This window comes from Mus caroli, chromosome 5, assembly GCF_900094665.2.
Source record: "Mus caroli chromosome 5, CAROLI_EIJ_v1.1, whole genome shotgun sequence".
Taxonomy (NCBI): domain Eukaryota; kingdom Metazoa; phylum Chordata; class Mammalia; order Rodentia; family Muridae; genus Mus; species Mus caroli.
Window position 1 is genome coordinate 122,027,453 of NC_034574.1, and position 17,556 is coordinate 122,045,008.

The 17,556-nt window shown below is 50.0% G+C and overlaps 1 protein-coding gene across 2 annotated transcripts in view; it reads left to right on the forward strand.

Annotated features, from left to right (window-relative positions):
* Adgrd1 (adhesion G protein-coupled receptor D1) overlaps positions 1-17,556 on the forward strand; it is a 117,427-nt gene that overhangs the window by 62,978 nt on the left and 36,893 nt on the right. For both annotated transcript variants that reach the window (XM_021162937.2, XM_021162936.2), the window contains one exon: positions 12,771-12,844. In XM_021162937.2, coding sequence (XP_021018596.1) covers positions 12,771-12,844 — 74 coding nt within the window. The remainder of the gene's footprint in view (positions 1-12,770; positions 12,845-17,556) is intronic.

Consider the following 17,556-nt stretch of genomic DNA (forward strand, 5'->3'; position numbering starts at 1 on the left):
CTCCTCCTCCTCCTCCTCTCCTTCTCCTTCTCCTCCTCCTCCTCCTTTTCCTCTTCTTCCTCCTCCTCCTCGTCCTTCTTTTTTTGAGGAAGCAGAGCATGACAGGACAGGCAACTAGGCTCCCACGGGCCTTCCTGGAGCTTTGCCAAATAAGGTTCCCGGGCCTCCCACATAATAGGTCGTGTAGACCGATATATCCAGCCAGGGCAGGGATCACATGTCAGCAAAGGCGCTCTTAGTTTGGGTCATGAGAGGATAGACGTTGACCTGTTACCTATAAAGCTTGCTTACTTAGTGTGGGTTCCTGAGGAAGGATGTGGGCTCAGTAAGGAGCGGTATCTCTGAAAGGGTGGTGGCTGGCAGTTCTGCCTCCTCCTCCTTCCCCTCCCCCAGAGTTCATTTCTGCCCAGCCCATTCTGTAGCTGGTGGGCATGCTGGCTGTTCTTTCTGTGAGTCCTGTACAGATGTGGAGAAGGGCTGTCTACCTCTCTGCTCTGAACATATGGCTTCTGGAGAGAGTTAGATGGGCCGGAGTTATGCAAGCCTGGCTGTGCCTTGAGGTTCCTCTGATGGACAGGGTGGGGGCCCGCTAAGCTCCATCTCAGCCAACACTCAGATCTGCACTTTGCCCCACATGATCATAGGTTGAGTCGCTGCTTTTTATAGTTCTGCTAAAAGACTTGTCTGCTGAGAATCTGCCCCCTGTTTGAGGGCAGGGCCAGCCCTCTCTCTGGGTTCCACTCCAGCGGGCCCATGTGGTAGCGTTACCACAGGTCTGGCTTTTCCTCATGCTCAGGGTGAAAGACAGAGAAGAAGGGAGAAGGAAGGGAAGAAGATGGCAGACCAGCCATAAGGGACAAGCGAGGGACAATGAGGGGACCCAGGAGCTTTCCAAGGGGAAGCACCTCATTAGATCTATTGTCAGTGGTCCAATCCCTTGGTCTCTGGCCTCAGTTTCCCTCATTGGGTGGGGCCTTTGGTGATATGGGATGGCCACAGCAAGTTCCAGCAGCAGGACTCAGGCTGTGTGCTTGGCTTCCCAGAGGGGAAGGTCATGGCTGTCATGGCGGTCCTGACACCAGATGTGACCTTATGTCTGCTCTGAGCTCCTCTCTTGGTCTTGTTCCCCGCACACACACACACCTCATCTCTCTTCCTTCAGGAGGTGTGCAGTGCCCACATTTGCCTCCTGTTGATAAATGTGTCTCCCCGAATGCCTGCACAGTCATTTGCCCCTGGTTTTAGCACAGTCAGCCCACCATTCCCAGAACAATGTGCTCATAGTATAATGTTCAGTCTGTACCGAGTCTACACCAAGTGACCATTTAACCAGAAGTGGTCCTCTGGTGGGGGCAGTTAAAGCTTTGAGAGTCTCTGGCTATCTGTCACCAGCATGATGACTGGGCGCTGTTTGCCTAGCTGTGACCGAAGGGTGTAAGGAGGCTGCAGGGATGGAGTCAGGATGCTGATCCAAGGACCAACCTCATAGGGATTTCCTTGCTCAGATGGAAGAAGGATAAAGAATTGAGCCACCTGGTGCAACCGGCCATCCTATGGTAGCATCAGTGGGGTGTCCCAGAGGCATCGACAGCAAGGTCTGTGACTGGAGTCTGAGGGTGAGGTGGAGGCTGTTACCAGGTGCAGATCCAGCCCCTCAGCCTGAATAGTAGGGTGACAGCTCAGGATTCCCAAGCAGTCAACCTGGGTGGTCAAGGAAATGACCTCCACTCTATCTCAGCTGCCTTTGTCCCTGTGGAACTGAGCAAAAGTATTCCATTTACAGAGTGCCAGGAAATGGGTTGGATACACGAAGTCCCAGAATCGTGTGCAGGAAGCTGGGGATTTGGCATGTCCTAGCCAGAACAATGGGCTTGCTGCCCACTGGTGGCTCTTAGAGAGCACGTGTCCCCATCTCCTCAATGGAAACCACCATTGTCATCTGCCTAGGCTCCATCAAGACATCCGCCGTGGCAGCTGTAGCTTGTGTCCTTGGAAGTTTCCAGGCTGCTTGTTCTTCACTTCTTGGCCATATTGACATCTTTCCCCTCACTTCCACTTGTGTGTCTGGACAGGAAGCTCTCTGATGTCTAAGTGGCGGGGGTGGGGCAGAATTGCATCATGCAGCAGGGTAGGGCTCTGAGACACCTGCCCTCGAGGTCAGCCCAGGACACAGGCTACATCAAAGGGTTGGCACCCTGCCGTATCATGCAGGAGACTGGAGGTTGGTGCTGCCCACCCAATGATCATGGCTATGTTCTATTAGATCTGGGTGATAGCCCCTATGTCTTTTCCCTATTGGATTGCGCCTGCTCTGCCAGAGAGCAAGGTAGATGGCTGATGCTGATAAAACCCATGGAACCCCGAGGGTCTTGCCCCTTCACTTGCCTGAGCCCATTTGGGCATTCCACTGTCTGGGCCATTGCCAGTGGTAAGTGTTTTTCTTGGATGTGTTTCTTTGTTCGGGCTGTTTAATTCGGCTTAAGTGCTCTGCTGAGCAGGGAAATCTGCCTCTCAAGTAAAAGCCTTTTCATGGAGCACCATGGTGCTTCGGGAAAGACCTGAAGTGGGATTTTTTTTGTGTATGTGCCCCTGGGAGTGACAGTAACGTCCCAGAAGCAATCAGCTGTAACCCCATGGTAACCCCGTAAATAGGGTTGTTTCTCTGAATTTTAGGGATCGTTAAGTGAATAAATAGAACTCACCTTTGCCCAGGGACGTGGAGCCCAGACCCACCCCACAGTGTGTGGCAAGCATCTGTGTCCATAGCGGGTATTGCTGATGCATGGCATTTGGTTTGGGGAAGTGAGGCACAGATCACAAGTAGGAATGGGTTCAGTTTTTAATGTATTTCTTTTTCTATTAATTAAATCTGTCATTTGACAGTTTTGCACACATATATAATGCATACTGACCACTCTGACCCCCTTATACCTACTCCCAGACCCCCCTACTGTCACAGGCTACAGTGCATTGTTACCTACAAATCTTTCTCGCCATTATACCTATTTGTTTTGTGGCCCAGTGAGTTTAAAATGTGCCGGCTGGTCTGTAGGTATCTGTTGGAGCCTTGTGGACTTGGTGACTCCACCCATTTTTAGAGTCTTCCAAATAGCCAATAGTTTAGCAGTAAGAGGTGAGATCCTGAGCTTCCCTCCCGTCCCTGACTGATTGTAGACCAGGGCTGCTCTGTGCTGGTCCTGTGCAGATGACTGTAGTTGGGAATTCACGATCCCACAATGACTGTCAAAGCTGGGGGGCCAGGGCGCTGGTGGTTCACAGCTGCACCTTATCTTTGGCTCTTCAATGCATTCTGCCTCTCTTCTTCAACCTTTCCTGAGCCCCACATCTGAGGACGTGATGTAACTAACTATCTTGTGAAGCACAGGTCCCTCCACTTCACTTATTCTGTGGACAGCCATGAGTCTCTGCATTCACCGCTATTCAGGGATCCAGGTCTGGGTCCATGCACCTAGGTTTGGTTTTGCTGCAAAGTGTCACGGTGTTCTGTAGAGCATCAGTTTGTGCTGGTATGTGCCTTTTCAGTTTCCTACGAGCTCGGTGCTTTTGCACACGGATCTCCATTCACCATTAATCCCTTCTGACCCTCACCAGGACAGCTCTCCTCTATCCTGACCTGAGGGTCCCAGGGCTACTTCATCTGCACCTCCCCAAAGCATGTAAACATAAACCCAGACAGACAGAATTACTGAGGCACAGGAACTAGAAACCACACATATTTAAAGTCTGTTGTACTGGGCTGCAGACAATCACTGCTCAGGAGACTAGGAATGTGCCTCTTGCCCAGAATCCCATAGTCCCATTTTCAACCATCTCTACCTGCAATCTCCCCCATTTATTCTAAAGTGGCCCACAGCCTCTGCACTGCTGATGCAATCAATTTCCTAGAGCATTCTGGGATTGGACTGCTGTGCTCCAGCAGGGCATTGCTTTGTTAAGCTGCCTGCTGCCAGTTCAGTCATTTGCCTGTCAGGTGAGACCAGAGTCTCTGAAGGATTCCAGCAACCCCACTATAAGTCTGTGGTTTTCCAGTTGGTGTTCCTCAGGCTGGGTAGCTCTTTCCCAGCCCACTGTGGCTTCCTTGACTGCTAACTGGGTATTCAGTCATCACTGTGCTGAGGACAGGTAGAACCTGCTGTGGGGTCTCAGAGCCATGCCCTACTCTTGGGCATGGCCACTCTTCTGATTCTCCACACCAGGGACTCAGCTGGAGTCTGCTCATGTTGTCCCTCTGTCTATGCCACCTGCTGTTGTCTCTGCTATAAATGGGGTGTCGGTGAGCACTGTCCCCAGCAGCCTTCCTTCTCCACTTGCTCCTGATCATCAGGGCTATTCCACCATCCTGATGTTTGGGCTTCTGAGAGTGAGATTCTCAAACTGCCCAGATAGGCTGGTAACTGCTAACACTATCATAAATAGCCTCTTCACTGGTTGCTATCCCATTTCTGACCTATCAAGATTTCATTTGATTTATGGATGTGTATGTGTGTGTGTGTGTGTGTGTGTGAGTACATGAGTATGTATGACTATGAGTATGTGTGTGAGTGTTGTGTAAGTGTGTATATGTGTGTTTATGAGTGTGTGTATGTATATGTATGTGTATGAGTGTTTATGTCTGTATATGAGTGTGTGAGTATGTATGTATATATAGAGTATATGTATACATGTGTGTATATGAGTGTGTATAAGTGTGTGAGAATGTATGTGTGTATATGAGTGTGTGAATGTATGTGAATATGTGTGTATAAGTGTGTGAGTATATATGTGTGTATGAGTGTGTGTGAAAGCGTGTTATGTGTGTATAAGTGTGTATGTGTGTGTGAGTGTGAAAATGTATGTGTGTATGGGTGTGTACAAGTGTGTATATGTGTGTATGAGTATGTATGTGCGTGTATATGAGTGTGTGGGTGTGTATGAGTATGTATGAGTGTGTGCATGCATAATTGTGCAAGAGTGTGTATGTGTGTGTGTGTATGTATAATTAATTTGTGGAGGAAATAACTGTGAAGACTTAGAAGCAGAAGGATGCAGGGCATGTTCATCTGGGACTTACCTAGGGTTGCCTGGCTCCTCCTGGCTCTGTTTCCCCAGTCCCTGCACTCCTGCACAGAGCTACAGCTTGAATACTGACGAGGCTTCAAGACCTCATTCTTCTCACTGAAGTGTAAATGTTGTCTGGTGTAGACTCCCTGATTCCCTCCCTGTGGATATTGGCTAGTTCTGAACATTTTGTGGCTATTAGGCAAATTTTTGAAGCCTCACCTATGTGAGATATGTCCCTGGAAGGGCTGGTCCTATCTGCTAGTCCCTTGTTAATTAGTGAGTGACATTCTGCCTTTCTCTGCATCTGTAAGGAAGTGTTCATGTACCTTTTTAACTGCTAAGCCTTCACCAGGGAGAAGATCTCAGAGGCAAGTTGTGTGTGTGTGTGTGTATACATACTTGGGGCCCCAGGAAACTGGGATTGAACTGGAATGTTTACAAGCTTATAAAACAGAGTAGCAGATGGGGGAATAAGAAGCAAGGACAAAGCTGGGAGGTAGCTCAGTGGGGAAGGCGCTTGCAGAGCAAGGAGGGGAAGGAGTTCAATTCCCAGCACCCACTTTAGAAAGCCAGGCACGGTGGCAGCGACTTGCCACTTCATCAGAAACAGGCAGGTCCCTGAAGCACTCTGCCCAGACAGCCCAGCCTCCTCAGTGTGCACCAGGCTAATGAGAGTCCTTATCTCAGAGAAACAAGCTGAGGAATGACACCCAAGGTTAGTCCCTGGTCTCTATATGTATCCACACGGGTGCACTCATCCAAACACCCAAGCATGCAGGAGTGAGCACGAGTGTGTGAGCAACACACACACACACACACACACACACACACACACACACTACACAAAAACAGGCACCACTTCAACTCACTGAATATTTGATTTCTTTTCTAAGTACACCAGTGTACTTAAGTACTGCTTGTGTGTGTGTGTGTGTGTGTGTGTGTGTGTGTGAAGCAGCATTTTCATGTGGCATATTCCAGGGTGTTCAGTCACCATGATGCACCAACACTCACAGAATCAACTGTAGTAAGGTTGGGATTCCACAGCCCTATAAGCCAGCATTATCATTTCCATGGACAGGAGGGACTCAAATCCCTGAAGCCTATTAGCCAGCCAGCAGAAACTGAATTGATGAGCCCCAGGGCAGGGAAAGAGCACAGGTAGATGGATAGCCCTTGAGAAATGACCCTGTGAGATTGACATGCATGCATGCACACATATGCACATGCACAGAGTCAGGGATGGGGAGGAGGAAGGGAGAGAGACTCCAACACAGCTTGAATGACAGGCTCGGGTCTAATAAAGAGCATCTTCATGATGCTCAACACGGCAGAATCCAGGAACAGGAAGAATGGGGAGGACAAGGTGGAGGTGTGTGTGGTCCAAGTTCCACTTCATCTCACCTTGTATTGCACCTGAGTGATGTCAGAGGGAGGATTGTGTGCATCTTGGGAAATTCTAACTAGGCATCTTGAGAACAATAACCACCAATATGCATAGCTCTTGAACAAAAGCCCATGAGAGGGAAAAGAGCCCAGCCAGCCATCAGGCAGCCTTGGTACGAATGGGCTGTGGGACTGTCAGGGTACCAGGCCTTGATGGGGCAGGAGCTGCGCACAGACCCATACGATGGGTCTGATCTACACCTGACTCTGTCCCTTAGGAGATGGGGCTGGTGTCTGTGAGGATGAAGGAGCAGGCCAGAGTGTGCATAAGTACCAGCAAGGCCAAGAGTGGACATAGTATGAGTTCATGAGTGAGCGAGGTGAATTGTGGGAGGCTGTCCCTCTACCCCAGCAATATAGGATGAGGTGGTAAGGGCTAAGTAAAGACTTAGGGCCACACTGTTACCCTGAGCAAAACTGTTTTCATCATCGAGAACTGGAAGATGAATACTGACCAGATGTCACTAGGGTCTGTTTGAATCACCCGAGAAGACAGGTGACCCCCTGGCACCACCTCCTCATTCCACCCCCCTACTGCACCCCCAAGCTATACCCAACTCACCTTCCTATCTTTCCACAGCTCTGTAGATGTGTTAGGGGCAGATCACAGTGCATGGGCTGGGTTTCTTTGGGAGACCACGGAGAGCAGGGTGACTGTCCAGTTCTCAGGAGGCACTGTGTATACAACTTATGGATCTGATAATGAATGCTGTGTGGAATGGTATTATAGAAAATATGTAAAATCCAAGTCTAGGGTTTCCAAACCGCCTTTGGTTATTAAGTTCTCAAATGAAAGACACTCACAGCCTTTATATTTACAATAAACCTTAGGGTTTATTGTACTGTGCTGTTTAGACAGCACAACAGCTGGGCAGCTGCCTCCCCTCCATGCTGTTAGGATCTACTTTCCTATAGATAATCCCGAGTTATTACTTACTATTTACTATGTTCCATCTGGGCGGCTCTGAAGTCCAATTGGGCAGCCCTTGGGGCCACGCTCTCTTGACCCTTAACCCATGTCGGCTTCTCCTTCCTACTCTCTTTCTCTTTCCTCTGACCCGAAGCTAGGAAACCCAAATTTCACCTTAGTCTCTTCTGCCCAGCTATTGGCTGTCTGCATCTTTGTTTATCAATCACAATTAACTGGGGACAGGGCCACTTAGCCTGCATCTACATGGGGCCTCTCTTGCCTCTAGGGCAACCAGTTTTTTGGGGCCCCAAATTATCATTTGAATCCAAGCAGCATCAGGCCAACCCACTATAGAACAGGGTGGCTGTGAGGGTGGGGCCTGCTCTGGGGCTTTGAAACCTTGGGAAAGGAGAGTGGGATCTAGGGGACACAAGAGTGTGTAGGAAAAAAAAGGGAGGGAAATACAACAGTGGATGGCACCCCTGGGGAGCTTGGGGCTTCCAAGAGGATGAGTTCTGAAGGAGGGTCAGAAGGGTCAGGCCTCCCAGGCAGCTGCACCAGGGTGGGCAAGCTTGGAGGGTGTGTGTGTGTGTGTGTGTGTGCTGTGTGGAGGATAGGTAGGTGGATGAGCAGGTGAGGGGGGTGAGGGATGGGGGAATGAGGTAGTGGGAGCGTGAACAGGTGAGATGGGTAGATGGATGGATAGACAAGCAAATGAGTGGAAGGGGTTAGATGGACAGGCGGGTGGATGGTCACACGGGGGTGGTAGGAGGTGGGTAGATGGGGACTGGGAGGGACGGTTGATGAGCAGGAGAATGGGTGGGCAGACGGGCAGGTAGGGAAGGTTGGTGGATGGGTGGATGAACAGGTAGGTCGATGGAACAGGTGGACAGGGTAGGCTCAGCTAAAACAGAGGGTGCTGCTGTAAAGGGAGGGTGTCCTTTCTCCCTCGGGCATCGATGTTCTGTCTTTCCCATGAGGGTCTAAGGTGTATTATAGGCCTGGATTTGTGCTATAATGGATAGGCCTGGATTTGTGCTATAATGAGAAAGGAAGAGGATGGGTGGCAAGAGCAAGAGTGGCTGTGGAGGCCAGTGGGTAGTGGCCTGAGCTGCTGAACCAGGGTAGCTGTGTTGTAGCTATACTCAGCTGCGGTTGAGTGTGCATGGCCACAGGAAGCATCCGCATAGACTGGTCTTCTTCAGGTCCTGCTACTGTAGATCAATGAGAAGGGGCGTGGTCAGTATGAAAGGAGGTGGGGCCATTGTAAAATGGGGAGGGGTGCATATGGAAGGAGGCAGGTCTAAGAGAGATGGGGTAAAGAATGCTTCCTGTCACCAGAGGCTTCTTCAGATGTCTCTACCAGTGGCAGGACCCTCCCCCCCTCCCCCCCCCCCCCCCCCCCCCCCGTGTCCCAGACTGCAGGTCTGGCCTGTTCAGGTCAGTGGAAGGTCAGTTTGGGTCCAGAGGGGAGTTCAAGAACAGGGCTCCTGGTCCATTAGAGACACATCCTCACCTAGCCCAGCTGTCACCAGGGTTGTCCCTCCAAACTTCCAGCTCAGTGTCATCTCAACCTCCCCCCCTCCCCAAGTCCCCTCCCTCCAGCGTTCCTGAGCTCTGCCTTCCCCCACATCTCCATCACTGGGTAAACAGCAGCTGCTTAATACCAAGTGTGTGTGGCTCCAGGCATAGAGTACTCTGGGTTCCGGGTTCCGGTGTTAGACTTTTCCCAAGTGCTGTGTGGTACCTGGGCAGAGAGATGATCTGAAACCCTTTCTGTTCCATTCTGAGGCAGTGGTTTAAAGTCCAGGTTCCCATGTCTCTCCAGAGCTGCTGCTGCTCCTCCTCCTCCTCCTCTTCTTCATCCTCCTCTTCTTCTTCCTCTTCCTCCCCCTGATTCTTCTTTGGAAACTCAAAAGCAGCATGAGATTGCCTCACTCATCCATGCAGGCTGTTTATGAGCTGATAAGAGACCTGGAAGGCTGCAGGTGCTGCTCTTGGGAAGCCCTGGATGGACATGATTTAGAATTTTGCTCATGCTGAAGGAATGAGTCTGTCTCTAGAGCCCAAAGGCCCACACTGCCCAGGAAAAAATTGAAACCTGAATTCTTCATTATATAGACAGTTCTTTTAGGATCTCTGGACCACAGGTGGGTGGTGGTGTGTCTCTCCAAGCCTTGTGCCTTGCCTGTGGCGGTGGCCCCATGGCAGTGATGATGTGGGAGAGCCATGGGAAGCTGCATCTGAACAGATGTGTGTCATGAGGTGAAGGTGGCCCTTCTGTAGGACTGAGGCCCACCTGTAACGTGTTGCCAAGGAGAAATGAATGCCAGCTCAAAGTATATGGGGTCATATGTGCACCGAGGCTGGGCAGAAGTGATGTCCCAGAGTGCACGGTCTATGGGGTCCTTGGCTCCTTGGGGGAGGGGGACTCTTCCTACTCCTCTGGTTGGAACTGGCAGGACAAGAGATCCAAAAGCCAGGCTGCAAACACAAAGATGGTGAGTTTGGAAAATCATGGTGCAGGCAGGGTGCCACCTGGCTTGGCCTATCCTTTCTGCCCTCAGGATGGCCCACCCCAGTGGCTGTGATGGGAATTGACCCAACTGTTCCTTCCTGATGCTGCCCCAGAGGGTCTACTGGTTTTCCACGCTAGGGTTTTCCGGGGCTATCTGAAGATTCTCTGAAACCAGAGAACATCAGGCCTCTGTCTTGTGGGACCCTTCACCATCCCGAGTTAGGCCTAGGTTACTGGGAAGAGGCTGGTAGGAGGTAAAGAAGCAACAAAGGTGGCTTGGGGCCTTGGCCAGGCTCTGCCTGTGTCTGGCTCTATGCTGGGGGGATGTGGCTTGTTTTGGTTGGTGATGTTGCCTTGCTGAGGGTCAGAATTAAGGACCATGATGCCACCTGCCTTTTGCTTGGGGACAGTGATGAGGAAGTGTCTCTCAATTCCTTTATCAGTAAAGGCACACTTTAAGACACAAAGCAAACACATATCTGAACAAGGGAGTGTCAAGGGACCTTCCTAGATGTATCCCCGTCCCCTTTCATGTTCAGAAGCCTACACTTGGCTATAAACAGCAGGTGCCGAGTAATTGGCTGGTTAATCCCATCTGGAAGCACATTCCAGAGGTGGAGGGAGCCCGAGGAATCAGAGCAGCTATTCTGCAGTCCCGGAAGCTCTGGACACCACAGCAGGTGTCTGGGGAATAATCAGGCTTGCGTGGGATAGTACTGGGGTTTCTCTGCTACTTCCTTCCTAGAGACCCTGCCAGGCCCTTCCGGATACCTAGCACCCTGCTGGCCTTTGGAAATGGATTTTCTCTCCAGCCCAGGAAAGTGGGAGCTGGAAGCACTGTTGGCCTCTCACGGTCCACGGCAAGTGGGACAGTGGGACGTGGGCTGTGCAAGGTGACTCACCTTTTCATTGGCACAGCCGCATTCCCAAATGTTAAAATCTCTCTGGAAACTTCAAGGCCCTTTTTTTTCCCCCTCAAATTCTATTGTCCCAGCCAAAGAGCTGAGCCTGGGACAGAGCCGGAGGATGAGCTGGGCAGGGAATTCCTGGTTGAGCCTGTGATCTTGGCTCCAGACCCAAGACATCCAGTCTACCCATCCCTTACAGACCACACACACTCAGCCCCTTTTTTTTTTTTTTTTTTTTTTTTTTTGCACACTGGCCAGCTGCATTTCTTCTTTGAAGGATGATTTAACTCTGGTCTCAAGGGGTGGAAGGGGCAGAAGTAAGCCACCCAGGAGAAGACGATATTCTGACCTCCCTGGAACCCATGTCTCTTGTGGCATGGCGGGCTGGGGCTGACTTTCTTTGGTCACCTGCTTGCTTTAAATACTTCTAAGGGACGTGGGTAGGACAGAGACGGATCTCTTAGACATTTCTGTGCAATTTGGCGCCAGAGGAGACATCCAACACAGGGCTCCTGTTCCAGTAGAGATGCACCTGGCCTAGCTGTCGCCAGGGTTGTCCCTCCCAACGTCCAGCTCAGTGTCATCTCCCCTTCCTCCTCCCCTCCCAGCTCCCGAGCATGCTTCGCCTCCCCCTACATCTCCATCACTGGGTAAACAGCTGCTGTTTAATGCCAAGTGTGTGTGGCTCCAGGCATAGAGTTCTCTGTGTTCCGGTGTTAGACCTTCCCCAGTGCCTTGTAGCTGTGTGGTACCTGGGCAGAGGGATGATCTGAAACCCTTTCTGTTCCATTCTGAGGCAAGTGGTTCAAAGTCCAGGTTCCCATGCCTCTCCACAGAGTTCTTCCTTCTTTCTATTTGGAAACTCAAAAGCAGCATGAGATTGCCTCACTCATCCATGCAGGCTGTTTATGAGCTGATAAGAGACCTGGGAGTCTGCAGGTGCTGCTCTTGGGAAGCCCTGGAGAGGTGTGGCTTAGAATTAGCTCATGCTGGTCACTTGGCTTCTCCAGCTTTGTCCCAGGTACCCTGGATGTTCAGCATGCGAGCGGGGTCTTTGACGACTTTTTTTTTTTTAAATGGAGCTGGAGGGATGGCTCCACTGTTTAGTGTGCTGTTCCTGCAGCAGGCCCAAGTTAGGTTTTAGCACCCATTTCAGGTAGCTCACAGCCTCCTAGAGTTAGCTCCAGGGGGATCTAGCGCCCCCTTCTGACTGCCACAGGCATTGCACTCCCATGCATGTATATGTCACAGACACACACACTTTAATATTTAAAAATCTTTTAGAAATTCATTAGTTAAAAACTCTTTAAAGCCGGATGTGGTGGCGCACACCTTTAATCCCAGCACTTGGGAGGCAGAGGCAGGCGGATTTCTGAGTTCGAGGCCAGCCTGGTCTACAGAGTGAGTTCCAGGACATCCAGGACTACACAGAGAAACTCTGTCTCGAAAACAAACAAACAAACAACAACAACAAATCCTCCTTAAAATTTGTGGGCATTGATGCAGGCGCGTGTGTGCCATGGCATGCGTGTGAAGGTCAGGGGTTAGTTTTTGCCGTCTACCTTGTTGCAGCAGGTCCTCTCTTATTTTGGATCTATACAGCACACCCAGGCTAGCTGGCTCACACCATCCTCCAAGTGTCCTCCGCACGCATCTTGCCATAGGGGCCCTGGGATTACAGATGTGCACCACCCCATCTGGATTTTTGATTTGAGTTTAGGAATTGAACTCAGGTCGCCAGGTCCGCCAAGTGCTTTTACCGGTTGAGCCCTGGTCTCAGCCCCTGGGCAGTGCAAGCTGGGGGGTGAGGGCAGGGCAGGGGCAGGACTGGGACGGGGTTGGGGCGAGACCTCTGTTCCCACTCCAGGACCTGTGCTTGGCTTTTCCTGCTGTGATCGGGATGTAATTCCATTTCCTTTCATTTCAGACTCAAAAGCAGTACAGCGATGCCACCAATGAGAGCAACCGTCTCTTCCTGTATTGCGCCTTCCTTAACTTCAGGTACTGTCGGTGTGGGGGCTACCAGTTGTACAAAAGCAGGAGTGGGGGAAGACGGGAAGACAGCAAGATGTCCAATGACTTTCCGTGTCCACCCCAGGCCAGGCTCACATCACACAAGGCAGGGTGTTAGTCATCTGCTTATGAAGCCAACGTGTTTGCATGACCATGCATGAGGCAAGACCCGATTGGGTATGACTGGAGGTTGTGTGGATTTAAAAATCTTTTAATATCCTTAGACTCGGTTCATCCAGGGTATCCTGAGGCCACACAGGAATACTCTCCCTCTGCTTTCTATCGTGAAGGGCTTGAGGGAGGGCTAGGAGTTGGGACTTTGAGAAACAACATTTAGAAGCTTGCCTATCAAAATCTTACTGTTGGGGCCAACGAGATGGCTTAGCGGGTAAGGGTGTCTGCCGCCAAGTCTCGTAACCCATCTTTGATCCTCACACGGTGGAAGGAAAGAAGAAACTCTTCTCACCACCACTGTACACACGAGCGTGCACTCATACACTGTGCCCAAACAAATACATGTAATAAAAACAGCTCTCTATTTGATGTTTAAGCATTGGAGTGAATGTCTAGAAGCAGTTTCCAGAAACGCAAACAACCCAATAGCCAGAGGCCCAAATATCCCAGATTAAGTCACGGGGTGATGGTTCCTAAATTGACATTTGCCAAAAAAGAAAGAAAGAAAGAGAGAGAGAGAGAGAGAGAGAAGAAAGAGAAAAAGAAATAAAAATAGTCGGCAGATACAGAAAACAAAGCAAACCAAACCAATATTCCAGTCCTCAGGGAAATAAATGCAAATGAGATCACAGTGAGCCGGATCCCCACGGAGGTAGGAATGAACGGCTGTTATAACCAAGATGAGATTTCTGGGTGGGCGATCTCGGGGTTGATGAACGCATTGCAAGAAGCTGAGATCAGAGTGGGTGATGAGCTCAAACTGAGCAAGAATGAGTTTACAGTGATTCCTGGGAGCTGAGGAGAAGGTGGCGGGGAAAGAGGCCGGCCAGAAAGAGCTCACGGAAGATCAGGTGAGCCAGGTTGGAGTGACAATGGAGTGGCTGCAGAGAGGCCAGACCCAAGTCTGTTCTGAGTGAAGCCATTCACCAGGTGAAAGTCACCCGAAGGGAATGTGTGCCCGCATGAGTTCAGTGTAAACACACCTCACTCACTTCAGCCAAGAACACAGTCACCAGTAGCTAGGGGGAACACCTCATTGACACCCTAAGGCAACATGGAGAGATCCGTGCTAAGAGAGCTTGGGGGGATGGAGAGTCGTTTTGTATGACCTTCAAGGGGAAAGGGCCGAGCGACAAGCAGAGCTGACTCTAGAAATTACAAATCCAAAGAAGAATTTGTTGGTATTTAGAGCAAACTGCCATGGAGAGATGTCAGGAGCGTTCAAGGGAATCCTGGGAAAGCCAGAAGGAGGAACCAGCGTTGAAGGGGGTTGTGTTCACAGCCCTGGAATGCAGGGGCTCCTCCCAACAGCTGGCTGGGGCGCAGGCATTGAACACATTAGTGAAACTTCCCACAGATTCCAAGAACTTGCGAAGGAGATTATAGCAGCTATTGAGACACTGGGTGCCCAGCGGTCGGGACTCTTGTCTACAGGATAATTGCAAGTCGGGTAGCTCTGGCCTCTTCTCAACTCTGCAAAAGATCAAGCCTGGGAGGGAATTCTTGTGTTGCTGGCCTTTTCTGACCTCCATGGTTCAGTCAGGCACGGGAAGAGAGAAGATTTATGAGTTTCTTCTTGGCACAGGAGAGAGAGAGCTCTGTCAGTTAAATATTTGCCTTTCCTAAGCAGGGGGATCTGAGTTTGATTCCCTGGAACGCACATAAAAAGCTACCTGTGGAGAAATGTGCTTGTTGTCCTAGTTCTGGGGGTCAGAGGCAGGAGGATGCCTGAGACTGGCTGGCAGCTCACTGCCTAATTGGTGAACTCCAGGCTAGTAAAAGACTCTTTCAGAAAATAAAAGATGGCTGGTACCTGAGGAATGGTACCCAAGGCTGACCTCTGTCCTCTATACACACGTGTACACACACACACACACACACACAAAAGTGTGCATGCACATGTGCTCACACACACTCACATTCTCATACACACTCACAAGCACACACACACACACACACACACACACACACACACACACACACACACGCACTCATGCACACAGGGACTTATTTTCACTCCTTGTTACCAAATGAGCTATTCGACTCTTAAAAAAAAGGATAAAAGACAGCATTCTGGTTAAATTCCTGTTGCTCTGATAAAATGCTGACCAAGAGCAACACCGGGTTTGGGGGGAGGAACGCATTCATTTGGCTTTCATGATAGAGTCCATCATGGAGGGAAGCCAAGGGTAGGGACTGAAACAGAGACCATGGACAAACACTGCTTTCTCTCCATGGCTTGCTCAGCTACCCTTCATATACCACCCAGGCCCACCTCAGTAGGGGATGGTGCCACCCACAGTGGGAAGGACCTGCCCACATCAATTAGCAACCAAGGAAGTGCCTCACAAGTGTGGCCACAGGCCAATCTGATGGCGGCAGTTCTTCAGCTTGAGCTCCCCTCTTCCCAGATGCCTCTGGGTTGTGTCAAGCTGACAGCTGAAAGTAACTACCACAGACACCAATGCTGGCCAGAGTGTGGAGAAAGAGGGAGTGTGAGTTAGTACAGCCATTGTGGAAACTGATAAGGAGGTTCCTCAAGAAGGGAGACCAGACCCACTGCTGGTACACATCCAAAGGAAAGTGAAGTCCGCATGTCAGAGAGAGGATATTCCAAGATATGGGAACAGCCTGCATTGATATGCATGCCCAGTGGAATTCTCTTCAGCCCCAGTTCCCAGAGACGGCCCTGCCACAAGCATCCAGCCAGACTGCTTTTCATATTATTGCTTATTATATATTCAGGAAAATTCTCTTTGATAGCATATTTCTCTTAGTGTTGATAAGTGAGCACAGCTGTGCAATCACATGACCAAGATCTGGGACAATGCTGTCAACTTCAGAGCCACCCCCACAGTTTGCATCTGGAGGTCAGAGGACAATTCTGGGGAGTCAGCTCTCTCCTTCCACCATGTGGGTCCCAGGGATGGAACTCCGGCTTGACAGCAAGTGCCTCTCTGCCCGCTGAGCCATCTCACCGCCTCCTTAGTTCATTTTGAAGGGAGCTGCCTAATTTCCAAACAGCTGGGAATTTTCTAAAGACCTTCCTGCTGTTGTTGATTTACAATTAAATATTTTATGATCTGAAAAGGTACTTTCTACAGCTCCCGTTCTTGAAATGTGCTTAAGGTTGTTTATACAACCCAGAATGTAGTGCTCTGGGGGAACAATGCATTCGTGGTGGGGAATTCTATAAATGTCAACAAGGCCACCTTAAGTGGCCCCTTATGCACAGGTCTTCTGCAACTCTGTTGCTATTCTGTCCGCTTGTGCTGCCAATCACACGGGGCTCTCCGTACCCATGGGGTTTGTGGTAGGTACTGGACTGGCTACAAACCTGAAACGTTTGGGTTGGGGGAGAATTACACTTGTAATGAGCATGCGCAGACTTCTTTCCGGTCATTATTCCTTCTGCCTTATAACTGTCTACACGCCATTCACATTGCGTTCCACATTATGTATACATCATCTGGAGATGAATGTAAGAGTTTGTAAGTGGGCTCTGTGTGAATGTTGGACCCACTTTAAATATTTAAGTTTCTTTGGAGTTTAGTATTCATGAGGGGTCCTGGAACCATTTCCGAGAGTGGGGAGAAGCTGGGCTCAAAGTCACAGGCTAATAAGACAGGAAGATTGCAAGATCAAAGCCTGCCTGGGCTACAGAGGGAGTTCAAGGCTAGCCCAGGCAGCTCAGTGAGACCTAGTCCCAAAATAAAAAAAAAAAAAGTGTAAGGGGACTTGAGGGTGTGGCTTTGTGGTAGAGCACTTGCTTAGTGTGCATGAGATCCCCGATCAGTCTGAGAGTTTGAGTGAACAAGGCTTAAGAAGTGGGCTGGGAAGCGAGAGGAGGCGTGTGCATTCTCCACCGTGATGGTGGCCTGGGATAACTGCTCTTGTCTGTGCTGCAGCCATCTTTACCCTGGAAGGTGAATGCTATGCTCAGGTCCACATATTTAGTCACAACTCCTCTGACCTTTTAAATTTGGCTTTTATTATCTTTAATTAGGTGTGTGTGTGTGTGCGCGCGCGCGCGCGCGCGCACGTGCGTGTGTGCATGCGCGTGTCTGCACGTGTGGGTATGTGCACATGGGATAGACTGGAATCTCCTGGAGCTAGAGTTGCAGGTGCTTGCACAGAACTGGGGAGCTCAGAAACAGCAGGAAGTACTCTTAATTCCCAAGCCATGTCTTCAGCCTCTCCTCTAGCCTCTTGATTAGTAGCTCCTGGTGCTGAATGTCCACCCTTCCTTCTTCTTTCATCCGATTTTTACCAGAACTGGGACTTTCAGGCCATCTTTCATCAGCGTGTTCAGACAATTTCTATGTCATGCCCTCGGTGACATGATTGGGTAAAAGTCTATCACCGCCTCCCAAGTCTTGTAATCCACTGGGGGGTGGCGTGTTTGTTTGTTTGTTTGTTTGTCTTGTGGGTTTGTCTTTTTCTCCTGGTATTGTTTTCTGATCTCATTAGGATCTTGAAGAGTCTTTCTTTTTTTTTTTTTTTTTTTTTTTTTTTTTTTTTTTTTT